The 27,115-nt window shown below is 42.8% G+C and overlaps 1 protein-coding gene across 22 annotated transcripts in view; it reads left to right on the forward strand.

Annotated features, from left to right (window-relative positions):
* GPATCH2L (G-patch domain containing 2 like) overlaps positions 1 to 21,525 on the forward strand; it is a 43,943-nt gene extending 22,418 nt beyond the window's left edge. For 6 of the 22 annotated variants that reach the window (XM_032802043.2, XM_032802034.2, XM_032802042.2 and 3 more), the window contains 2 exons: positions 7,144 to 7,241; positions 11,297 to 21,525. In XM_032802043.2, coding sequence (XP_032657934.1) covers positions 7,144 to 7,241; positions 11,297 to 11,363 — 165 coding nt within the window. In that variant the 3' untranslated portion in view covers positions 11,364 to 21,525. Of the gene's footprint in view, positions 1 to 7,130; positions 7,242 to 7,903; positions 7,948 to 11,296 lie in introns of all 22 variants that reach the window. The other 16 variants (XM_032802029.2, XM_032802033.2, XM_032802027.2 and 13 more) reach the window with 8 other exon arrangements.
* Positions 21,526 to 27,115: the final 5,590 nt, after the last annotated feature.

The raw sequence follows: 27,115 nt of genomic DNA on the forward strand, positions 1-27,115 counted from the left end.
TTATAAACCAGGCTCAGTTTTAGTGACTAAGTGAAATGAACATGGTGTTTCTCAGTCTAGTTCCTTGTAGACAGGTATCCACATCACACAAACTACCATTGTAATTGGTGCTAATTGATTCTCTTCCTAGAGAAGCGAAGGACTGAACTCTCCTCTTCATCCTAGTGATGATTTCTCCAGTTCAGGCTTGCTATATCTTGATGGGGAGGAGGAGCTTCTGTTGTGCTGTACTGATCTTGGGATAAAACAGTGGATTTTAGGATCCCAGGCAGTCAGTCACACCATTTATGAAAAAAATAAAAAAAAACCCTAAAATAAAAATGCATCTCTTTTGCTAAGCATGTGATGGTGCAAAAGGAAGCCATAGTCTAAACTTTTCTGGCGCACGGTAGGCACAACAGCAAAACCCAACCTGCTGTCCATCAAAGGTTCTTCCCTATCTGCAGACTCAGCTTTATGCTTTGTATATCCTGGCTTAATACATTAAGAACAGGATGGGTGGGAATCCAGATGCTCAAGAGAACTCCCCAGTCTTGTGGTAAAAATACCACTGTCTGTGGATAACCATAGATTTTTTTCACACAGAAATATATTCTTCTGTACCCCCATAGTTTCTCATTCATTCGCTGTTAGTGATGAGGGGCTGACAGAGGAGTTGCTACATTTTTAGAGAGACAAGGTTGGTGAGGTAATATCTTTTACTGGACCAATTTCTGTTGGTGACAGAAAACCTTTCAAGCTTACACTTTTGTCAGGGCAGAATCTCCCAGTTCATCCTCTCTTAGATAGGGTCCCTGGGTTACACCCCTCAGTGTACCTCCTGTGATTACTCAGCAGTCCCTACTGTGATTGGACCCTGGCAAGGCTGTCCTTTAGGGCTCTGTCCAGTAGATAATGCATAATGACCAGATAACTTTCTACAGAACACAGTATGGCTGCATGCTATGAGAGAGATGATTTTAAAACAAAACCAATCTAAACCCCTTTCTAGCTTACCTGAGTTTAGGCCCAACTCATTCAGATCCTCTCACAGGACCTGCCTCTGTCTGCTCCCCATGAGCAGCATCTGACAACTCACAACCCCAGCCCTTCTCTGAGCTACTTTGTAACTGATTAGTGTCCTTTTGATATTGTGTAACTCCTGTCTGGAGCCAATGCTATGGACCCAGCTTTGGAGCAGTCTGGGAGGACCCCTTCAGTGTGCCAGACACCCTAGGAATCACACTCTTCCTCCAGGGTAAGCCACGGAGCTTCACTGCCTCCTTGGGCTGGACCTCTTGGCCTTCAGCACTTCTTCTTCACACTGTGAGCTCCATTCACCGAGTCCCGCTAAGGCAGACCCCAAGAGAGATTTTTACGTTCTTAAGGAGCAATGCACTCCTGCAAGCATCCGTAGACAACCAGCCAGCGTTGTCAGTCAGGCTTATTAGTCAACCGGAACACAGCTTAGGAGGTCCTTGGTTATCATAGAGAAATGAAAGTTAAAGCATAGTCCATTCTGGGTAGCCGGAACCCAGCACCCAGCCAAGCTGTAGTGAACTCCATTGTTCAAGCTCGGTCTGTCCCTCCTTCATCAGATTCCGCAGTGTGTGCCCGGCTACCCGCGGCCCATACTTAACTTTCACCTCATATCCCATACCCCGAGTCCTTTGTTCTCCAGCTGGGGAAATGCTGTTTGCCCCACCTCTCAGGAGGGAGGCTAATCTATGGTAGCTGGTTGCAAGGTTTTTTGCCATTGTCTTCATGGATTCTCCACTGATGTGGGGGCTGGCCTCAGTCAGCTCCTTTCCAATGACCCACTTAGTCCCAGACAGCTAGGCACCATTCATACTCATGTCTTAGCCTGGCCCAAGAGCAAACAGACGTCCCCCCGCCCCCACCTCTCACTAGGTAACAATGCAGTATATAGGGGAAACTGAGATGTACATAGGCTTCATACAAACATTACAAAAAATTCGCACTTCATCACAGCCTCTATGTAGGATCTTTACAGTTACTGGCTCAACCTGGTCTCTTGCTGTTTGTCAGAAGATGACTTATCTGTACCAATTGACTGCCTTCCTGTTTGCTTTGGCTATGCATGCAGTTCCAAATAACCCAGTATAGCTACCCTATGCCTTTCCTTACAACAACCAGAGAATCGTATGAAATATATTAAATTTGTAAGTTAATACAGAGCAGTGCCACATCCTTTAAAAGATATACTCCGTATGCCTGGACTTTCTCTGTCATCCTAATGCACTTTAATAGGGCACATCTGTTCTCCCCCCCCACCCCACATATACTGCTGTATGCAGATTTACAGTGGCCTAACGTGCACTGAGCACTTGAAATTGACACTTTTACCACCAGGTCGATCAAAGCTAGTGAGCAGTCAGTAGGCTCCTGATTAACTAACTGGAGTGTGGGTGATCAATAAGGGATAAATCTGAATGAAATACATATTATGCTTTATGACCCCTGAGCCTTTGTAGTGGTAGCAGGGCTGCTGAATGCGGCATGGTTGGTACCCACATCAGACTAGGAAGCTGTTCCGCCTTTTGTTTTCAGTATAGTAAAGAATTCTGAAACTCTGATAACTAACCATTTAAAAAATTCTATTTCTTTTTCGTTGTAATGAGAGGTGGTTGGGGCCTGAGCATAGAGCTCGGAGCTCCCAAATTCTAATCCTAGCCATAGCTTCCTTCAGTGGCCTGTGACTAATCACGTCACATCTTTGCCTCAATGGGAATATAATGCCAGGAGTGTCATGGGAATTAACTGGTTAGTGTTTGTATAGAGTTATAAAGTTGAAAAGTGCTATAGAAGAGTTATTTTATTTTATATGGTCATCTAACTTGTTTATATAATCATCTTGTAATCTGACCGTGCCTCAGAAAACTGCAAAATAAAAATCTTAGACTACAATTATTTGTTTTAGTCTCTTCTAGCTGTTCAGGTTCAGATGTTCAGAAATGCATACCACAGTTGTCAAATTTTGTGTGCCATCATGAATGTGTGTGCAAATCAGGTTTTTGAGTGAGTAGGGGTCACATAGGTGTCCAGCTGGCCTCTGTGTGCACAAATACCTTATTTGCATGCACACATGCACACTAATAGTGTGAGCATTTCTGAAACCTATCCCATAGGTCCAGATTTTCAGTAAGCTTCTATTTCCTACACATACTCATGCAAATACTTGAGCCTAATCTGCACCTGTAAAATTGAGGGCATTTGAAAATTTGGCCTCTAGTGGAAGCTGACTTCCAGGCTTAAAATAAAATCATCCCATTGGTATGATTTCTTAATATCTCCTCAGTGACTGACTGATTTCATGTTGCACATAATGACTCCTTGCAGCTCTTAAACTTTAATTGATGGTATAGAATGCAAGATTTTGTTCTGTGGTGGATTTTTATTCTTCCGTGTTCATGAATTTGAGACTTCTAACTGGCTGGAGCCAGGGTTGCTTCCACAGTTAGTATCACACCCTGGTTAGCCTTGTTCTCAGGGCTTCCCACACTGTTGTGCTGATGCTGTTGAGAGTTAAATTGCAGCATCCAATCCTGGATTCCTATGAGCTCACATTCACAAACTGTGTGAACACATTATGAGCAAACATATTTCTAAATGAACAAACACTCAGTTGGAAATATGAAAGCACGAACCTCATTTCCCTGATGACCTACAAGAGACTGGAACCCATGACCTTAAGGATGAAAAGCATAGTTATTAAACCACTAGAAAAAATAATTATAGAAATACCAACTGTAAAAGCATGAGGATCTGAAAGAAATGGAAGCTTTCATTATATCTTAGGTACTTACAGGGCTTCCATTACTGTAGTATTTGAATGCCTCGCAATCTTTAATGTAATTTTTCTCCACACCTCTGTGAGATAGGAAGTACTGTTATTCCTGCTTTACAGACAGGGAGCAGAGGCAGAGAGAGATTTAGGCTGTCTTCGCTGCCCCACAGTTTGGATTATGGGGCTGTGGATAGCAATGTGCACAAGGCGGCACGTATGGAGGTGTCATAAATATAAAGGGAAGAGTAACAACCTTTATGCATGCAGTAACATAAAATCACTCCTAGTCAGAGGTACAGACAGAGGTACAAAATCATTTTACTTGTAAGGGGTTAATCAGTTCAATTAACCGAGTTGGCACCTGACCAGAAGGACCAATGGGAAAAGAAGATACTTTCAAATTGGGTTGGGGGGTGTCCTCTTTTTGTTTGTTCCCGCTAGATAGAGAGAGAGAGACCAAGCAGGTAACCCATCTCTTGAAAAGATACCTTAAAATGATACATCTAAAATTACAGGAATTGTAAGTAAAAGCAAGGATATGCATTAGATTATCTTTTGTTTTAGCTTGTGAATTTTCCCTGTGCTAAGAGGGAAGTTTATTCCTGTTTTTGTAACTTTGAAGTTGAGCTTAGAGGGGAATCCTCTGTGTTTTAAATCCTTTTATCACTCTGTAAAATTACCTTCCATCCTGATTTTACAGAGGTGCTTCTTTTACTTTTTTCTTTATTATAAAGTTCTTCTTTTAAGGACCTGATCGATTTTAGTGTCCTAAAAATAAAGGACCTGGTCTGTACTTTTATTAAAAGCAATTGGTTGATATACTATTCTCAGGTCTCCCCAGAAACGGGAGTGAAGTGGCTGGGGAAATTTTGGGGAAATAGGAACTGCAAGTGGTCCTTTTCCTGAATCTTTGTCTAAATCACTTGGTGGTGGGAGCAGTACTGTCCAAAGACAAGGAAAGAATTTGTGCCTCAAGGAAGTTTTTAACCTAAGCTGGTAGAAATAAGCTTAGGGGGGTCTTTCATGCGGGTCCCCACGTCTGTACCCCAGAGTTCAGAGTGGGGAGGGCACCCTGACAGGAGACTAGTGGAGGCTAAGCCTCCCCAAACCTTGCACCACTGGCGGGGTAGGGGGCAGGGCGGATTACCTCACGGGGCCTCTGCCCAGGCAGCCTGACCAATTTGGGACCCCTTGAAAAATCTCCCCCCGCCACTGGTAGAGCTCTCGCTCCCAGCCACTTTTCGGGTCTTGGGGCCATAGTGAGAGTGCTTTGGGCATAGAGATTGAAGGGGCAGAACAGGGTGAGGCTGAGGGCAGAACGGTGGTGGGGCTTCAGGGAAAGGGAATGGGGTGGGGCCATGGGTGGGGCAGCAGGCGGAAGGGGTGGAACATGGAAGGGGCTCTGGGATTGGTGCTTACAGGCTCCTCCCTTCTTTCTCCCTCTCCCCCCTGTGGCCTTGACCAAAGTCTCAGCCGCTGTCTGCCGCCGCTTCCCTCCTGCATCTGGGGTCCTGGGATGCTGAGAGCAGGAAGCAGAGGCATGGCCTTGGGCAGAAGAAGTGTGGCAGGGGGCTAGTCTCCTCAAGGGGCAGCTTCACCGGCTGCCCCTGAGTGCTCACCCAGGTGCAGTGCTACAGCTCGCCTGTGTGCACACTACGGCTGGAAACTAAAAGATTGCTAGTTCACATTAACATAGTCTTCTACCTCAGTGGTTCTCAACCTTTTTGGGCTCAGGACCCATTTGTAAATGTTTATGGCCTGTCAGGACCCAGTGAATAGTCTGGGCGTGGAGGCCCTGGTGTAGTTTCGGTTGGGTCCTGCCCTGTACTCACCCCACAGTGGCGGTTCCTGCAGCTCCTGTACTGTGGAGCTAGCTGGGGCTGGCTCTCTGCTCTGGGCATTGCAACCTCTGGGGTTGCAGCGCCGCTCAGGTTTGGCCCTGCCCGCCTAACTGGTCCAAATTTGTGTGAGTGGAGTTGAGACCTCACTCAAATTTGGCCTATCTGCACTCCCGTCATCATGATGGCTGGGCCAAACCTGAATGGTGCTGGGACCCAGAGGTTGCAGTGTCTGGAGCAGAGATGTGAGCGTAGCCAGCCCTGTGGGACAGGAGCTGCCACGCAACCCTTCGAAGCATTCTGGCAATTCAATTTTGGGACCTGACCTATGGGTTGAGAAACCCTGCTCTACATTATTGTCAGTGAGAAACCTTTTAGTTTACACTTGCAGCACCCAGTTGAAGGAGTTACAGCACTGCTATTCACACCCCTGTAGTCTGAACTGTGAGGCAGTGTAGACAAGCCCTAAGTGACACAGGAAGTCTGTGGCAGAGCAGGAACTTTTGAACTCAATTTCACTGTTAAGTTATTCTTCCTTATTCATTCTGGATTGTTTGGGTGGGTCTCCTCAAACTACTGCTGAGAATATATTTTCTGAACTAAACTTCTTGATATTTCTTCTTATGAGCAGAGGTCAGCGTTGGTGGGAGGGATTAGATGACAGTACTCTGGTCAAACTTTGTCCACAATCCCAGGTCCACTGTGATCCATAATAATAGAATGTTTTTTCTAAAGTGATAAACAGTCAAATTGATGCCATAGAAACTGTTATCATTAGGCTTCAGAGTTCACATAAGCTTATATGAATGGGCAGTTCAGGCTTTTAAACTATTTCAGCCTATGCATTGGCTCAGTAAGGCTGCATTACAAAATGATGTATGTGCTAACGTGGACCAAGCTCTGGTGTTTTCAGCACAATTGCATAATACAGTGTTGAAAACACAGGAACCTGATTTACAGCTGCACCAGCTTAAGCACTCATGTATTTGTGCCAGAAAACAGATAAAAAATGTGTAGTCTAGGCACACCCCAAGATAATAACATTCTAAATGTGATGTGAGTGCAGAGCTATTTTCATAACCATAGGGGCAAGAAAAGTTGCCTTACTTTTTAATGAAAGTTTACATTCTGCAGAAAGTGATAGGGCCCCACAGAAATGCCGATACTGCATCCACTAAGTACCTGTTCAGTCCCATCCCTGCCTGTGCAATGATTTTATTAACTATCTCAGAGCCTTTGAAGAACAGCCTATATTTTGGGAAAATTAATCTGCTGCCCCAGCTCATATCTCGGATCTGGTGCCTGAGCTTGAGGATGAAACAAAGTTTTGACCATAGGCTATGGAGGCAGTAAGGGATGTAAATGAGTTGCTGCTGCTTCTAGAGGCTGTGTCTTTACCCAGGCAGCAAGCAGGTGGATAGAAGCTAGCCAGGTAGTGTTAAGGCTTAGTGGTCAGTGTCTCTTCCTGATAAAGTGATATCAGGACAATCTTTTTAATATTTCAGTTTTCCTCCCCAGACAGACAAATATACACGTGGGACCGCCCTGCTCAAGGGATATCAAGAGGAAACGAAAGCCAGCAGCAGCTGCAGCCTCTCTTTCCAGTCCTACTTCAGGTAACTTGATTTAACCCTAGCATCCCTGGTCTGTGCACCATCACTTGTCCTGAGGGGACATTCCGGCATAGGCAAAACACGGACCAATAGTTTCAAAAGTGGCTAGTGATATTTGGTGCTTTGGTTTTTGGATCCCCAACTTGTGATGCCTTAAAGGGCCTTGATTTTTTCAGAAAGTCTGAAGCATTCACCCTCTGAAAACCATGCCTTTTGAAGGTATTTTAAGTCGGGCACCCAAAAATCACTAGTCACTTGAAAATCTTGGTGTGGAGGTCTAAGGTAGGAATTCCTAAGTTGGAAAGAGGGGGAAGACTGTCTGAAAATAGCACAATATTTGCAGGAATATTGAGGATTAAAGTTAAATGAAACACAAGTGAGGTGATAGTGAGTTATGGCTGTAAGTGGCTTGCATTTTGCACAGCAACAAAAAGAGTGGCCTAATGAATGAGTATATGAAGGTGCACCCATGGTGAGTTAGTATCATTCACATTGCAAGGATTTGCAGTGTCAATATTCAGTGCTGCTGCCGCGTAAGCCATTATTTCCACAGTTCTAAAATTAAGCCATGCAACCCCATAGTGATGAGAAGATGAGCCCCTGTACTTCCCAGATCTCTTTCACGATGCCTGGTATGAACTCGTGTTTTGGTTCCCTCTCTTAAGGAGATCTCTGGACCCTTTGCCGCAAGAGCCTAATTCTTGCTAAGGTTAATGGCTCACTTCTCAATATGCATACTGGTAATGCCAACTCCACCTGGAGCCATTTACCACTGCAAGTGGTAATGGCCCCTGTTCCCCTTCTTGCTCCAGGAATGTAACATCTAGAATTCTGGCTTTTTTTCCAGGTGGATTATACCTCAGAAGTGACTATTTTTTAGAGTTTTGAAGGTGACTCAGGTGTGAAATGGGTATAAATCTGAGGATCAAATTGGTTTTTAGGAGGGTGGGGAGATACCTGCCTAAAGTGAGTTCACTCCTGGAAACTTTTTAATCCCAATATGCAATTTCTATGTGACTCATGTTCCTCTGGTAGCTTGTGACTAAATTGTTGTGTCATGAATCAGCAGCAAGAAGGTGGGTTGCCAAGAGCAAAGATCCAGGTCAGATCCAGGAAACAACTGGAAAAGACCAGAGGAACCACCAATGGGTGGGTAGAATCATGTCAGTGCCTTTTCTGGGGGGTTATGGGAGATTAAGAATAACGGAGCTGGAAGGAAATCATGCAGTAAATACAATTCAGATTATATGTCTAGTCAGTGTGTATCCAGAGGGATCTTTGTGCTTGTTTCACAGGGACAGAAAAAGTGTGACTAGTAAGCAAATAAAGAATGTCAGTTTGCTTCTTGCTGGCAAAAGTCTGTTTGCTGATATTCTTGGATTTAGCAGGTCCATTGGTGGCCTTGAATGTTGTTACAGGATAATCAGATTCCTAGTGTGGAAGGATGTATAGAAATGTATCTGAATGGCTAATTATGATCATTCTTGGCGTATATAGAGTTCTTGATGGGAATTATTGTCCTATCATTATGTTTTATGCTTCTGCTGCTTTCCATGATTCTTCCTGCCAGAATGTAACTTTTGTAGTATATTACTGCTCTGTTCCTATAGACTGATCTTCCATTTCTATGGCTGCTTTCATCAAAATAGATCCCAAAACACTTAATCAATTTAATCCAGCCTTGTGTTTATAAGATAACACAAAGATAATCAGACTCCCTCCCTCTCTCGTGCACTCTCACTAGTTACTATCATGTTATTAACCAGGGTTTCCCCTTCCTTGGGTTAGTTTGGCAGCCTCACTTTCTCTCACTGCAGATGTCTCTTTGAGGAACCCTATTCCTTCAATGAACTATAAAGTTCTGAGGTGAATTAGAATTGAGGCCCATAAATGAGAGTAGGCAACAGGCACATGTACAGTGCCAGACTTCTGCTTTAAATAGCTCCTTGGCTGAATCCAACTGCTCTCGTCTCACTTGTTGGCCAGGTCCTGCTTCATTGAGCTCCTTTTTTGCAACCTGAGTGCCCCATGGAGGTGAAGGACACAGCCTAAGCTGGCTCCATCAGTCAGCAGAACAAATGGGCTTGCTCTGCCTAACATCGGGCCATCTCGAATTCCACGTCTTTTATAGAGATGAGTGATGAAGAGGGGCTTGTTCCGCTTTGCAGCTGTATTAATACACATCAGGGGCCAGCTCCTGGCACTAAATCACGCTTCTGCATACATCTGTTATCGGACTCCTCACCAGCGTGATGAACAAGACTGCAGATAGAGGCTTCCTCGTGTCATTCTTTATAGGATTTTCCTAAAAGAATAAATAGCTCAAATCTCTCCCTTGTCATTGTGATGAATTTAGCTTCTTTCTTAAACATGCAGCTACAAATCTTCCCCAGTCACACCCTCCCCCATCCACACAAAGTTTTAAGTTGAATTTGACTGAATTCAGCAGATGTTGTTAAAGGCTGTGTGAGATGCGCACACTCGCTCCTTTCCAGTGTCAGGAATGAAAGGAGAGACCTAGGATTCCATTTATTTGGTAACCTAAGAGGCTAGCTAAGTTAATTATGCCCTTGATCCCCAGTAAGTAGTGTCTGATAACACTTGTTCTGTCAGAGAGACCTGTATTCAAAGGGATGCCTGGATGTACCCAATAAGCTGAGGGGAGCATCCAAATCTATATCACATTGTCGGAGCAGAAGATTTCCAGCAACAGCGCTGCTGCCTGAGGCAAGCTGGATTAGCGACTACTGCTAAAATAGATGTCACTGGAGAAAAGAGTTTTGGGCATTTTCCCCAGAACTCTTGAGAATTTACAACAGGAAGGAATTCAGAAGGAGACTTCAGTGTCTCAGGAAGTGACTCTTGTCTTCAGAAATGTGCTGGGCAGTCCTTTTTGCTCAGAAAGGCTGAGACTTAAAGCCAGGGCTTTCCAGTTAGAAAGCGGAATAGCAGCTGGGAATTCTGTCATGTTTTAAACACACATTCTGGCTGGAACAGATAGCCATAGGAGTCAGGAGATGTTTGTAATGGAGTGCATCAGATTGGGCGTCCCAGATGGTCTTCTGTAGCTTGGCTGAATGCTAAGGGATGTGAACAATTCTCTTCTGTTGTGAGAATGTTTAAGTATTGGCTGTGTACTTGGTGCTGTACAAAACAGAGAAGCAGAAAGAAACTGTAACTGCTCTTAGAGACTAACAAATGAAATAATGTATCAATTAGTTTATTCCTCTAAACAATTATTCATCCTGTCAGGTTCTGTTAATGGGGACTGGTTGACTCAGGAGATGGAGATTGGGAACTGGATATGGAGCATTTTACCTCTAAACTGCTAGCTGCAATCCAGTCCAGACATTAGGTGACCATTGAGCTTAGGTATGGAGACTTTGACCTGTTTCAGTTTGATCCAACTTGAAGAAGTGTTTGGTTTAGGAGATTGCAAATGAGTTCTACTCTGGTCTATCTTGCCCCATCTTTGTAGCTGTTTGTGATACGCTGTCTACCCTACTGAGTCCATGCAGCAGTTCACAGTGCACTTGCTTTATCTGTACCATTCTCTGTTTGGACACCAGAACATCACTGCCTTTCCTTTGTGGGTCTGTCCTTACAGAGCTCACATGATCACTCCACCCTGTCCCTCATGCTAAAACAATTCTACTTGCCCAGGATACATTATTCTGTAGCGCATAAAGCTTATTTTCACTTTCTCTGGTGCTAATTAAATTATCCTCTTTGATCCAAGTTATTCAAACTTGAATTTTAAAAAAAGACCTGCAGAAGAGATGCTCTGGGTCAGGATTTCTCAACTTGGGGGTCACAAACAGGTATTGGAGTTGTGACTTGTTTCCCTACACACATTGCTAAATGGGAGAGAGGTTCTAGTATGGAAAAGGATGAGATTCACTGCTCTAGATCTTCTGGTAGCCACTAGAATTACGTACAGAAATCTATGATTAGTGCTTAGGTTGCTTATGAGGTTACCAGTTTTAACTTTCTTTTCTCCTGTCCTCTGCTCCTCTGTCTCCACATTCTCCTTTTCCTCCTACTGTTCTGTGTTCCAGCAGCTTTACCTGTCCACATGGATGCAGCAGACTCATCCCTGCCAGCAACACGGTCCCAGAGCTCTGACTGGACGGGCAGAACCCAGGCAGCAGAGAAATCCACTGCTGCTTCCCCAGCTAACTTCTTTAAAACACCACAAGAGAAGGGCTCTGGATACAGCTAGATGGAGGTGTCTCTACTCGGAGCTGTTTGCATTTATGAAATGTTGGACTTCGAAGTACATCAGCACTGAATGTCTCATTTGGCAATAACCATCTCATCAGTGTGTGTGCGTGATGCTCACCGTCCTCCAGACTGAGCTGTGTGCCTCTCACATCCCCAGATCATGTTTGTGAATCTGTGTAAAAAGTAACTGGTGATGTTGGGGCTGCAGCTTTTTTAAAGCATTCCTGCTATTGCTACGAGTACTTATTATGCACTCATCTCCTGTCCCAGCACCTGTTATCATCTGCTGGGATGTGTACAGAGCCTTGTGGGTTTGCAGGTGTTGGTCTTTGTTATGAAGCTGGTCACCACTTGGGCATATTGTTTGTTGCAAAGGGTTGAATATAACAGAAGAAAGTCCTACTGTGGCTCTGCAGAGGCAAGAATCTGTCTTTGGCAAGCATAAGGACAGAAACAAAGGTCAGCTTAGAATCCCTGGTCAGGGGAGGAGGAGGGGAACAGCGAGTGCAAACTAGGTTTGAAATGTGGAACTTGAATTCTGTATTAGCAAAACGCCTATAGGTCTCACTAAGGGACTTGGCAGCCAAGTTGTTGTTTCTAATTAAACAAATGTGGTGCTTGTCCTGTCAGGAATTGCCAGTGGCTCGCTATCAGCATGGTCCTTCAGCGCTTTTTGTCCTTCCTGGTTTGAAGTCTCTTTAGTCTTGCCTTGTGAATTGCAGTATTCTTTCCTTATTCCTCATCCTCTCCATTTGTCCTGCTGGACAAGGGGTTGGCAGAACTAGTTAGACAAAAATATGCAGACTGGAGTTATGAGAGGAAGCTTGGATCAAGTTGCCCTAAAACAGGGGTAGACAACCTATGGGACGTGTGCCGAAGGCGGCACGTGAGCTGATTTTCAGTGGCACTCCCACTGCCCAGGTCCTGGTCACCAGCCTGAGGGGCTCTGCAGTTTAATTTAATTTTAAATGAAACTTCTTAAACATTTTAAAAACCTTATTTACTTTACATATAACAGGAATTTACTTATATATTATAGACTTATAGAAAGAGACCTTCTAAAAACTTTACGATGTATTTATTACTGGCATGTGAAACCTTAAATTAGAGTGAATAAATGAAGACTCAGCACACCACTTCTGAAAGGTTGCCGACCCCGCCCTAAAATATCCTCTGAGAAGTCTTCATTGGGGAGATTACAGAGAGGAAATATTGGAATACTATCCATGGGCATCCAGCTTCAGAAGCTACTGTAAGCAGTCCTGAGGACACTTGAAGTTGAAGTCCATGTCCGACTGTGTACTAAAAGTTACATAGGGTATTATCTGAGTTCAAAGCACTCTCTAAAGACTGAACCACTTCCCTGTCTTCCTCAAAGGTTAGTGTTCTGAAGTATATATAAGTGGGGTTCCTCTCTATCTCCGAGTATACGTGGAAGGGGTCTCCCTCTATCACTGATTGTACTCTGCTCTGTAGTATATATGGGACGATGTCCCTGGATTTCCAGTTGACCTCTGCTCTGTGGTATATATAGGAAGGGTTTGCATTCTCCACCTTTCCTTGCATACCTGATGGCATTTGCTCTGCAGTATATCAGGGAGGGTTCATTTCTCCCCACAACCCTTTCCCTTTATCTCTGATTGCTCTTGAGTTTGCAGTATTGATGAGAGGGGGTCTCTCCTGCTTTCTCTTTTCCCGTATCCCTGGTTGTACTCTGCTTGTTTCCCTGTCTCGTGAAAGACCTCTCTACAGCTTCACTCTGGATTACATTTATAGAAGATGTGGCTGGATAGTGCATAGAAAAGGAACCATGCCATGCTTGCTTGACAACTCTAGTTGCCTTGTGAGCTCTTGAGTGTTTTCAAACAGGTGGCCCTTGTCATTACAAAACCTACTGGTTGGCTGAGTGGGTGGAGCTCCAGACAGGACCATCCATTAAGAACAAAAATAAATTTTCAACACAGGGGTGGAACCTGCACCCCTAGATCTAGATGATGGATTTGCATGTTTCCCTTGCTTTGCTCTCTATGACCTATAAATCAAATGAGTGAGGGGTGGATTTGATTATGAGCATATCAGAAAATGTTTTAATTGTTTTTAAATTTTCTTCGTGTTAAAATTTTAAAATTAAATGGCCAGCCATGAAGACCCATAACATAACACAAAAAGTAAGTTACAAAATCAAACAAAACACTCTCGAACAATCTAAATCATGAATGATGAATAGTTACATTAGACAAAGTGTCCATGTCTTATCCACTAATACCTATTTACTCTTGGGGAGAGACCTAAATTGGATTTATGTTTTGTGTCCCAAGGAAAATCTTAGCTCTGCCCACATAAATCCCTCTGAAAAATCTCATGCATCTTTCTTATACATATTGAAATTCCTTAGAGGGAGAGCCTTGTTACCCTTGTACAGGGGCACAGAGTTTAAAGGCTAGTTTGGATTATCTATGAGCAATTACAAGGGATTTGTGGGGAAAGAAATGTTCAGATGAAGTTAGTGTCTTTACATTCTTATTTTTGTGCTTTTGTACAAAACCAAGTCTGTAGTGCTTAACAAGTAACAAAGACAGACTCTGTCATGAAGAGCCTGTGATCTAAAACCTGTACAGAGAAGATGGGACACTGGGAAAACATAACTGGGAAATAACTTGGCTTTTTTATTATTTCACTCCTTGTGGGCAAAGCAGGAGATAAACTCCATCCAGCTGCTAATTTGCTTCTTGGTTATAGAAGATGTTGTTTCAATGGAGAGATCAATGGAGATGTTAGACACTGTTTGTTTAATGCAAGGGCGAGCACAGGCATGGGACATGTATTAGAGTGAGGGGCTGTGAGTACTGGGGAGCTGAGAGTACATAATGTCTCTCCTATTCCCTGCATTTGTTGATAATCCAATAGTGGATTGCAGCTAACTGCAGGTTAGCTGTGCAGTTGTCCCATAGTCCCTTGTTTCAATTCCATAAATCTTTCTTTCCATGAACACTTGTAGTTATCATTTTAAAGCACAAGCCTAAACCATGTCCCTGGCTTCCTTATGAAAGAGAATTACACTGGTGTCCTATTGTGGTCCTTGTTTGTCTCTTGGAAGAAGCTCAGATACTTCAGTGATGAGTACCATTAGAAGAATTTAGACAGGCCACCTACCCTAACAAAACACACTCTAAAAGTTGTTGTTCCAGTGGTTAATTACTGACTGTTAAAAAAAAATTACGTTATTTCTAGTTTGAATTTGTCTAGCTTCGGGTCCAGCCATTGGATCGTGTTTATATCTTTCTCTGCAAGATTGAAGGAGCCCATTAAATATCTGTTCCCCATGTCAATACTTGGACTGTAATCAAATCACCCTTTAACCTTCTGTTCGTTAAGCTAACTAGATTGAGCTCCTGGAGAATTTCAGTATCAGGCGTGTTTTCTAATGCTTCAGTCCTTCTCGCAGCTCTTCCCTGAGCCCTCTCCGATTTATCAATATCTTTCTTGAATTGTGGACACCAGAACTGGACACAGTATTTCAGCAGCAGTTGCACCAGTGCCAAATACAGAGGTAAAGTGACCTCTCTGCTACTCACGAGTTTCCTGTTTATGCATCCCAGGATCATATTAGCTCTTTTAGTCACCTCATCACATTGGGAGCTCATGTTCAGCTAATTATCCATCATGACCCCCAGATCTTTTTCAGAGTCACTCCTTCCCAGGAGAAAATCCCACATTTTGGAAGTATGGCCTACGTTTTGTTCCTAGATCTATCCATTTCCATTTAACCATATTAAAACACACATTGTTTGGTTGCGCCCAGCTTATTAAGCGATCCAGATTGCTCTGTCTTCATTATTCATCCTGGCCCCCCAATTTTGTCACCTTAAAACTTTATCAGTGATTTTGTTTTCTTCCAAATCATCAATAAAAATATTAAATAGCATAGGGCCAAGAACCGATCCCAGTGGGACCCTGTTGGAAACACATCAACTTGATGATGATTCTCTGTTTACAGTTACAATTTGAGACCTGTAAATTAGCCAGTTTTTAATCCATTTATTGTGTGCCATGTTAAATTTATAGTTCTATCAGTATATATAGTTATACAGAATCATAAATATCAGAGATGGAAAAGTTCTATTAAAATGGGGCTTTTCGACGTTTTCTGTACTTTGACCTCATGTTACAACAGAAAACATTTTATGACCTCCCTTTTAACCTTAGGAAGGTGGTCACAATCCCCAAAATGTGGTTGCAACATTCATGTTTATGTATGAAAAGGATCCTTCACAGCTTCCCTTGGCTGCAAGTCTATTAATCCGCCTAATGCATCTCACTGAGAGTTTTCCTAACAGTAATCTTAATTTTTCCCTGTCTTAAATTCATCTCATCACTCCTGGTTATATTCACTTGTATCACCCTACATAATTCCTCTCCCTCCTGGATGCTAGCACCATTCACCATTAGTAGTTTGTTATATAGAATCAGCAGCCTAGTCTCACAATTGAGGGGTCCAGGCTGCAACTCCATGTTCTCAGAGGGCAGAGTGGAAACAATTTATTCTCAAATTTTCCTGTTGATGTAAATAGAGCTGCTGCTCCAAGCAAGGACTGTGGGATCAAGCTCTTAGATTGTAAACTTTTTTCAGGTCAGGGTACAGACACATTTTCTTTTGTCTCCAAAGGATTGAGCATACTTCTGTCACTATTGAAATAATAACTATAGCAGACACCTCCTTTGTAGATAGCATCTCTTGCCATGGGATGTTTCCAAAGAGGCTGGAGGTCTCAACCATATGAGTTCCTGCTATTGCTTTCCCTTCCCCACTTGCAGTCTGGAATCCAGTTATGGGCCAGCCAGACTTTGGGCAGGGTTGCTGATTTGTAGGGGATTCCACAAGCTTAGTTTAGGACACACGTTACATCTTGCGCCGTGACTCCAGAAATTGGAGTGTTATGTGATTTGTTCTTTTGTAAAATCCCTTTCAGAGATCAGTAGCTTGCTTCAGGTTTTAAATAAAGATTCTTAGTATTGCTGTGATCCAGCTGATTTGTTTTGTTTCTCTTTCTCTATGGCAGGTGTTCTCTTTCCTCCCCTTCCCCTCAGTCATGTAGTTTATTGTATGTCCAGGTTCCTTGCCCCTCTCTGAGGAATGCTACTTGTGGCAGCAAGGAGAGTAAGGGGACAAAGGTTTTTTTAGAAGTAAGTGTCAGTAAAATAATATAACAAGGAAACTTTATGCAATGCAATGATCCTGCTTCCAGCACAGCAGGAGCTGACACCCACCTCAGGGAGCTGGTGCTGAGTCCCACCATGAGGCTAAGGCCTGGTCAACACATATAATTTAAATTGCCATAGCTGTGATGCTTAAGGGTGTGAAAAATCCACATCCCTGAGCGCCATAGCTCTGCTGACCTATCCCCTGGTGTGGACACAGCTAGGTCAACAAAACAATGCTTCCATCAACATAGCTACTGTTGTTATGGGGAGGTGATGTTCCTACAGCAACAGAAAAACCCTTTCCATCACTGAAGGCTGAATCTACATATGGGCATATGCTGACAGCTATGGCACTATAGTGTAGATGTGGCCTTAGCTACGCCACTTTAACTCTGTTGGGATTGTTAAAGTGGTACAACTCCCATTGTGGATGTAGTTTTACTGGTATAAAGATGCTTTTACCGGTATAGCTACCTCTGTACAGGAAGGGGAATAACTACTGGTATAAATCACCTTTATACCAACTGCAGCCACACTGGGGATTGTACCAGTATAACTATTTTAGTAAAAATCCACACCACTAATTGATGCGGTTATACTGATAAACCTTTCAGTTGTAGACCAGGCCTTAGTGAAGCAGAAACTTGAAAGATCATAGTCTGTGAAACTCTGAAGGGAGCAGAAACACCGTCATTGTTCAGGGGGAATCGAAAGCCCAGAGCCAAGTCCCAGTGTTACACTTAAGTGTTAGTGTAGACAAACGCTTTGTTGGCAAAACTTTTGTGGGTCAGAGAGACACCCCTTACCTACACAAATTGCACAGACAAAAGCACTGATGTGCACAGTGCTATGTCAGCGGGAAATGCTCTCCCGCCAACATAGTTACCTCCACTCATTGGAGGTGGTTTAATCGAGCCAATGGGAGAGGTCTCTCACGTTGGCATAGAGCAGCTACATTTGAGGCCTTACAGTGGCGCAGCCACAGTGGTACAGCTGTGCCGCTGTAAGGTCCATAGTGTAGACACAGCCTTAGCAAGAGTCAGGAGACTAAAGGCATCTGGAAAGATGTGGGAGGTCCAAAAGCTCAGTCTGGGCACACATGTTCAGAAGGCTGAAAGAGCAATTTGAGCTGTAGAAACGGAGTTTTACTGAACTAAGGTAGAATGTGAAGGAGACAAGGCATTATAATGAAATCTGTCTGAGGATCCTCTTGGACCTGTTCCATGGTATCACACCAACCTCACTATGTGGCTTTAAGCTTCAGTCCCCCGCTTCAGATCTCTTTCCTTTCTCTTTGAACACTTTTTTTTTTTTTGTCCCTTTGGAAATAAAGCTTCATTTAATCATAATGACAAGGGTGGAATGATGGATGTGAGGTGGAAGAGAATTCCACAGCTGGGAGGAGCATATCGCTAAAACATCTTCAAAGCTAAAGGTCCTGGAACAGTAGATGCTACAAAACCGGCACTGGCTTATCTCACAGCCTGGTAATTGTGAGAAAACAAGGAAGCCTCTTATTTAAAAAGGGGCAAGACCACTTGAAGTCTTCTGTGGAAGAAGTGTCATCTTGCAACCAGCGTCTTGTTGATATACGTATTTGATGCCTCCTATCACCATCGTATCTGAGCAGCTCAACTACTGTGCCATTTATCACTGTGAAAACCTTTTTGGAGGAGAGAGATGTTCTGAATGTTTAGTAACTGTGACAAGGAGAGAATTTTGGTTGCTTCCTGGAGAATCTATGGACCACAAGCCCAGCTCTGCAGTGATCCTGTCCTGCCAATTGTGATGCAGTGTACTGTCAGCTGTGATGCACAGAGCAGAATTACAGATGTTTTTCTGGAAGATGGAAAAGAAGCTTAAAAAGGGAGAGTGAAACACAGGAAAAGGGAATCAGATATTGCATGGAAACCAAAAGCTAAGTTAAGGACAGCCAGAAGAATGTGAAAAAGCTAAAGTAACCATAGTTAGTACAGGTCAAAGGGGAATGTAGGTGATACTTTCTGTAGGACAGAACGGAAAGCATTGTAGTGTCATATAGACAGAAAAGATAATAGAGAGGCTAACTTGGAACCTTGCAGGACCTATGTAGTTACATTTTCTGCCTTTAACCTTAGTCCAACATGCTAACAGTACCGAGATGGCTAGTGAAAGGTCTGCAAGTGCAACACATTGACCTTCCTAGACAGCTGTATCTTCATGACAACATTACAAAAAATGCTCAGAAAAGTTTTAGTTCAAGTACTTATTGGTAAATGCACCACCTAGCTCAAAGACTTAGCAGTGGAGCATATGAAACCTTTATCTCTTAAGTCACTGATTTTGAATTCATCCAGTAGTAACTAAAACAGATTGCCAGCTTGCAGATCTCCAGTAGATTTTAAGACGATTGCTCACAGTGTTATGTTCTTAGTGGACAAATGTATACCACACAGTTATTATTAATCACCAACAATGTGCTTGGCTCTGTCTAAGACAGGAAATACAGACAGCCACTGCCTAGGCTAGCTTACCATTTAAAGAATAATATTGAATATGAAAACAAAAAATACTGTTGCCACTAGAACTGATTAATACTTGTGTTGGTAGCATCAGGGGAGACAAAAGGACTGAATGAGCTGTGGAAGTGATTGTGTGGTGAACTGGGAATAGCAATACTGACTCACCTTTGCCCAGTGCTTTGAGATCTATGTGGGAAAAGTGCTATAGATAAGTTGTGTCTTTAGATTTTCCCTAGATGTAACTGTATTTTCCAGGTTGAATTTACTTTTAGCCCTGTATTTTCAGTCTCTTCTTGTTTATAATTCTGTGCCTTGCTGCTATTCACAATTTCCCAGTTAGATTTAATGTAGTGTGCTGTCTCTTCCTATTTCTAGAGCATTAATGAAGAAGTTAAATAAGACTGGAGCTTGCGCTCAAGCCATGTGGCTCTCTACTGAACTTCTTGCCATATCTCACCATGTTGTAATTTATCATTAATTATTTTTATCATAGTAGCCCTTAAATGCCCTAGTCATAGATCAAGACCCCATTGTGCTTGGCTCTATTCAAACACAGAACAAAGACTGTTGCTGCCCCAAATGGCTTAGTCATTGCTCTCTTGGCCTTTCATCTAATTTGAGTCCGTGGTGTGCTCAGAATTATTGTCAGTTCCGTGAGAACAGGTAAGATTTTTTTGTGACGCTATATAAAGTGAAGTCCGGTTCTATCACACTGTGTTCCCTTGTGAAGGTGATCATTCACTTCATGAGCCTCCTAGGGGGCTGGTGAGAACAAAGCAGGCTGTCTTCTTTCCTAGTGCCCCCTGTTAAGTTGTTCCTGGACAGCAGTAGTCTTCCCTTTTCAATGACAGCCCTCTGGCCAAGTCATAAATTGTGTCCACCCCTTTCAGGGTACACAGAGTGCAACAAAGGATACCTTTAGTGTCAGGCAAAGAGGTTCCAGGCCACACTGGGCCAAGGTCCCAGAGTCATGACTGTCTGGGTTATAGAGTCTTGCTAGTCCATATTTCTTTGTACCCAGTGTAGGCTTTTTGCCTTCAGCCCTATCTGGGGATTGGTAGGGGAACCCAGGCCTTCCCTCTCCACAAGGTCCTAATCCAGGACCATGTGGTAGGCAGCAAGGTCCTGCACCCTAATGGGCTGTGCCACTGCTCCGCTACATTGCTTCCCACCAGTCTCCTCTCACAGAAGGGCAAAGCAAAGACATGTAAGCAAAATAAATCAAAAGATAAATCTCAGATCTTGCAGCTATCCAAAGTCTCTTTTTCCCTCAGCAGATCAGGTAGATTCTTAGTAGTCAGGAGCCCCAGGCAGCTGGCCCTTCCACAGTACTCCCTCAGAGGAGCTAAGAATGTTGGCCTGCTTGCCTCTACTGACTGACTATGATTGAGTTGCTCTGCTCCCCCTTTAAACTCCTCCTCTAGTGCCTGCATGCATTGCAAGTGGGGCTGCCAAAGCCCAAAGTAGCTCTTTAAGCCATTCTTTTCCAGGGCTGGATTTGTACACCCCATCACATCCCTTCATCTGCTAATTCAGTAATTCTGTTTTATTATATGTGTTTTACTGCAGTTCCTGGAGGCCTCAGGAAGGATGAAGGCTCAGTTTTGCTAGGTGCTATACCAAATGCAGACTAAAAGAACAGCTTCTGCCTTGGAGTGTCTACAATTTAATAAAGGGTGAAGAAGGTAGGAAGACAGACATGAGGAAAAGAAACGAAAGAGGCGTTGTGGTTGGTGTCATTGAATGATTGACTATTACAATTGAGTGATTGTAGTATGTGCAGAGATGCATATTACCAGTGCCTTCAACAAAGATGACAGTGAGGCAGTTGTCGTCTTTGCTCCCAGTCACAGAGGATCATGCCGTCATGGACATCACTGACCCATGTACACAGTGGATATGAGATGAAAAAGGAAATTGCCACAGGGGCAGCTAGAGATTTGGTTGGTTGCCACTAGTTTCATCCTTTGTCCCTTGATGTCGTCCTCCCCACCCCCCAAAGAAATAGGTACAGTATAACCTGAGAGTTACAAACACCAGAGTTATGGACTAACTGGTCAACCACACACCTCATTTGGAACCAAAAGTATACAATCAGGCAGCAGCAGAGACTGAAAAACCAAAACCACAAATACAGTACTGTGTTGTGTTAAACATAAACTACTAAAAAATAAAGAGAAACCAGCATTTTTCTTCTGCATAGTAAAGTTTCAAAGCTGTATTAAGTCAATGTTCAGCTGTAAGCTTTTGAAAGAACAACCGTAACATTTTGTTGAGTTATGACCATTTCAGGGTTATAACAACCTCCATTCCCGAGGTGTTTGTAACTCTGAGGTTCTATTGTATTTAAAAGAAAAAGGGGGAAAAAAAGGTAGGTGTTTCAAAATCATAAAGGAATTATATGAACTGGAAAGGGCCTGGCATTCATTACTGAGGTATAGACAAAGCATGTTACAGGGGGACTGTCAAATACGCAGCGTGAACACCACCTGCCCCCAGTGTTTCTGTTCTTGTTTCTTTAATTTTGTCCCCTTTTTTGCCCCAGCTTAACTGTTTGGTTTGGGAGGTGTGTTGCCTTTGTATCATAGAACATCTATGTAAAAAACAACCCTCCCAAAAAAATGCCTTCTAGTGAGTGACTTAGAGCTCAATCTGTTCAGCTTAGCACTGAGGTTGAGAGGTGACTTCATTATGGTGTATAAGTTCTTTCATGGGGAGGAAAGGCTGGTACTAACAGTCTCTCTCTAATCTAGCAGAGAAAGGTATTACAAGAACCAATGGCTGGAAGCTCAAGTCAGACAAATTCCAGTTATAAACTAGGCACAAATTTTTAACAGTCATGGTGATTAACCAATGGAACAACCTACCCAGGAAGTGGTGGATTCTCAATCTCTTGATGTCTTCATATCTAGATTGGATGTCTTTCTGGAAGGTATGCTTTAGTCAAACCTGTGTTACTGGATTCAGCACGGGTAAATGGGTGACATTCTATGGTCTGCTTGATAGTGGAGGTCAGATTAGATGGTCAAATTGTTTTTTGGCTCTGAAATGTATGAAGCAGGTTGGTTTTTGTCTTCCGATCTTTCCACTCTGATGTGTGAGAAGAGAGATGCAATGAAAGGTGTAGCATTACAGTTCCCGGCAGTATAATCTGGGCGAAAAACCCAGAAGATGATAATTGTGTTGCCAAAGGGCTGCAACCATGGAATCAGCAATTGGTGAGACAAGGAGAAAGGCAAGAATTTTGCTTATGCAAATAAACGTACATTTCTTACCCAATTTGTATGTAACCTCACAGGACTGGAAACAATGTGGCAATGTGTTGCTGATGTGCAATTTTGAGGCACCCAACTATCTCCTGGTTAAAGATTCCTTAACTGTTAGGATGCCCCCCTTTACCTGCTACACAAAAGTGAAGCAGGAATTCCTCCTGGTTCTATGCAGAATCTATCAGTGTTGAGTCAACTTCAGGAGCTCTATCTCAGCTCTTTAGCTCAGTTGTGTATTCTATGTGGATTCTCCCCTAGACTAAAGCAAGTAGGGAATTGGTGGGCTTGCTATCGCCTTGGCAGGACATCTGATGAAATAAAGTACTTAACTTCCTTGCATTTTATCGCCTATAATCAGGAATTGATTCCACTTCCCCTGGTGTGACATAAGGAAAGATGCCTCCCTGCAGAAGTGCTCCACTGGTGACCCCTGGTTTGATATGGAAATGAAAGGGGCAGATGTCTTCCTGTGGAAGAGCTCTGCTGCATCCAGCTTCTGATAGGAGATGATGTGGCTGGAGAGAGTGTTTTTCACACTGGTATCATGGTCTCTAATAATGAGAGGGCAATGACCAGCTTTAAAATGTACCAAACTTCATCTCCTGGCATGTTTCAAAATAAATGTAAAATTCTTGCACTGATGGAGTAGTGACCTATGCCAACTTTGAAATCACGGGTTCTGGAAATGGCACTGACATCTAGTGCTAGCAGCTGTCTTTGTTGTCCAGAATGATGTAGTCTAGTCCTTGGTACTGGAAGTTCTGCTATTAATACTCTGAGCTGAGGCTATGTGCACTGAGCTGGCCCCTGGGCAGAGCTGAAGTCTAAGAATTCCCACTCTCTCACCTTTGGCTGCACCAGAGACTAAGCCAAGAGCAGGAAAAGCTAGAAGAAACCTGATCGATCATCTGTCATGGGCAGCCTATCCAAAGAGAGTTCTGGGATGGCTTTCCCGCAGAAACCTGTATAGGGCACTTTGTACATATCACAAGTGTTTTGTATGGTCATGGAGTTTCCCTATTAACAGGACTTGAACTCCAGACTGTTAGGACTTTTTGTTTGTTTGGTAAGGTTGTAAACAAGGAAAACTCATGTCTGTGTCCCTTGGTCCAAAAACATGCTGTGTACTCTCTGAGCCAAGCTCTCAGAGAATCTTTGTTCAGATTGTAGAAACTGGAAATAAAAGCAATATTCAAAATAAAGAGTTTTATGTGATGTAAAGTAAGCAGACCTGCAATGGAATGAGGAGGTTCACTGACATCTAAATGAACTCATGCAATGATGCCTCAATGAATACATATTTCTTTGCCTATTCGCTTTCTCCTATATAGATCCAAGTAATAATAATGTACAACTCAACTGAGAAGTCTGCAGGGGAGATTACTCTTTGTCTATTCAAGTCACGGCTTCTTGACTCCAGGAAAAGAGGTTTGCTGGCCCCACCCCACTTTACCAAGCCCATACCATTGCTCCTTGTTTTGCAGTGGTCTTGCTGGCTTGCCATGATTTCATTTCCCTGTTCTTGTTATGCACCCAATTTGTAATTTGAAACATTAAATACAAGTGGCTGTCAAGTAGCTGTTCGCCTGAATCACCGTGTTAAATCTGGCCCAAGTCAACAGGAGCCATCTTTGAAATGAGCTGGTGATGTCAGGTCAGTGTTTAGTGGACATGTTTATTTCACTGTGAGCACTGATTAGTCTGGTTTTCAGCCGTTTCTGTAGGGAGCCCAAGGTTGGCCTGGAGATTGAATTCCTCTGTCACATATGATGGTCTCTAAAAGTTGAGGTTGAGGCCATCTGTGAGGAGAGACATGTAGGAAATTCCCCTGTGCATCAGCTGCTGTAGGTATAAATTATAGGACTTTGGCTATCACATCAATCTAGCACTTTTCAATAGCACAGAAATCATGAAGCACTTAAAAAAAATCCTAAAAATACTTTGGATAATATTTGATGTGTTCTTTCTGAAACTGAATCATTTCAAAAGGCTCTTGATGTTTTTGTTTCTATCTGCAAACTGTACCTCTTGTAAACGAGATGAGCAGCAGAGGCACAGTGTGGATGACAGTGAAGTGGTCCTGATGGAACCCATTGGCCAGAATGGGGCTTGCTGAGATTGCAGCACTCCTGCAGGGTACTTTTCTTAAGAATCCTATTTCTCAGAGTCCTTGTCAATTAAGAATTTCTCAGTTCATTTGCAGTGTGTGGCTTGGGATGAATGTTGGACATTCTCTTCTCTTTGCAAACAAAAAGAGGGAGCTAACTCTTTAGCCAATCTCTATTTAGGAATGTATTACTTTGACTTAATAAATATTGTCAGTGTTGTGACAATAAAAGTTTACTGTCAAACTTAGAAAAATAAGTGGTAGCTTGTTTCACCTCCACTCCCACATGTGCATTTCTGTTTATGAAGTGTCTCATCTGATAAACAGTGGTTTTCTTTAAATACAGAAGTTGCTTAATTTGATCCACTTCTATTTACTTATTTGATTTTAAACCAGAAGCATCAAGGATGTCAGCTAGGTTGGGAACTGCTCTTAGAATAGCAGTTGAATAGTTTGTGGCAGAGCCAGCACTAGAGATGTCCACATATTTTTGTGTGGCCCACAAAAATAGCGGCTTTCATTTATTCTTTGACATTTATCAACATCTCTTATAAATCATTTATTTTAATTATAAAATGTACCTATCACTCCTGGGCTCATGTACACAACTAAAAACATGCATACAAATTGACCCAATGCCAACTCAAGGACTGAACACTCATTTAAACAAATTGATATGTCAAATCCAGAGCAGTGTCAGGATACTCCACACCAGGGTCTAGCAATTTCACACTACAGGCAAATAGTTGACAAAGACTCTCTAGTGATAAACAATATGGAGGGTTTCTAAATGCTACAGTGAGTTAGACAGTGTTGGATGTAAAAGTGCTATTTCTAAAGGCAAGAATAAGGGCAGATCTCTTTAGGAAGATGCATTTGGAATGTGCAAAACACAAACGTTTGGATGTTTTAAAATAAAGTTACAGATGGGAAAGCCACATTAAGGTAGGAATCATCTAGTTCCTTCTTACGTGGGGACTATGCATGTGTCCCCTACAATTCCCTAGGGTTTTCTTGGGACCTGGATTACTTCCTGTGGGAAAATTTAAAAAGTTCCCCTTTACCCCTGATCTGGCCAAATCTAGGAATTAAGTGTCTTTAATACGAAGAACTACGTGGTGAATTTCCTGGGAGTTAGACCAATGCAGTGACCCAAAGGATACACAGAACCATAGCAAAAAAGACCTATTAGCTCACCAAGTCCATTTCCCTGCCAGTACAGGATTAAGATGTTCTAGGTGGAGCTGACAGTAACATCTTTAGTTTAGGTTGCCTGACACTTTCCATTATAACACCTTGCCTTCAGTTGCTTATAATTTTGCCAAACTTTTACTGTTCAGGCTAAAATTTTCCATGCCAGGTGCCTGCCTCAGACTGATATTTTCTGGAAAGTTTCAGCAAAAATGGTTGAGCCAGTTCTTACAAATGTCTCAGTGAGATGCGTTAGCACCTCTGTGGTTTGGAGTAGGGACTTGAAATTTAGCAGGAACATTATCTTAGGGTCAGGCAAATACCCTTTTCTGTTCATGTAAAAATCAACACATTTGATGTCTGAAAAAATTGCTGCATGCACATGTTTAGAAGAGATTTGTTAGAGGCTGGCAGCTAAATTATCTGAAGATTTCATCTGGACTGAAACATGCTCTTCAACAGTGACTTTCAACCTTTCCAGACTTCTGTACTACTTTCAGGAGTCTGATTTTTCTTGCATATCCCAAATGTCACCTCACTTAAAAACTAGTATTTTTATGTCTGATTTTGTAAGCAAGTAAAGTGTCACTACACTATTGCTGAAAGATTGCTGACTCATTTTTACCATATAATTATAAAATAAATCAATTGGAATATAAATATTGTAGTGACGTGTATCGTACATAGAGCAGTATAAACATGTCATTGTATGAAATTTGAGTTTGTACTGACTTCGCTAGTGCTTTTTATGTAGCCTGTTGTAAAACTAAGCAAATATCTAGAAGACCTCTGCATACCTGCAGGGATACATGTAGCCCTGGTTGAGAACCACTGCTGTAGAGCAGAGTGGCTGGGACTGAGCAGTTCTTTCCCTTCAATTACTCCTCTTAGCTGGCAAGTGTCACTGTGGTGCCAGACACCAGACCTGAGGAGAGTGTGAAAATGGCTTGACTCTAATGCAGAGAAGTAGGAAGCAGAGGGGGAATGGGGCAGGCTGGGGGGTATGGGGCAGAGGGGTCTATAATTGCTTGGAACACTTGCCTTCAGAACCTGGAATAGAACTAGAACTCCCTGTCAGCTCTACATTTCTATGATTCTTGAATCCCAACATTCCTCTGCTATCTAGCAACCTATGGCAAAGTGTGCCTCTCATCTCCCTGTAGCAGCTGTTCCTCACAAAGGATAACCATTGACTCAAATGGTAGATTGAAAAGTTTCCAGCATTGCAGATGACCCACACAGAGGTCAGTATGGTTCCACATGAAGGGATTTCTGTCTTTTCAGTTGCCTTTTAAAAAACACTTTAAAAGAGTATTAAGGCTACAAAGTCCAAACACTGAAAGTTGGGAAATGGCACATTAATGTTGCCCATGTTGCTTTAAT

The sequence above is a fragment of the Chelonoidis abingdonii genome, chromosome 4 (genome assembly GCF_003597395.2).
Source record: "Chelonoidis abingdonii isolate Lonesome George chromosome 4, CheloAbing_2.0, whole genome shotgun sequence".
NCBI lineage: Eukaryota > Metazoa > Chordata > Testudines > Testudinidae > Chelonoidis > Chelonoidis abingdonii.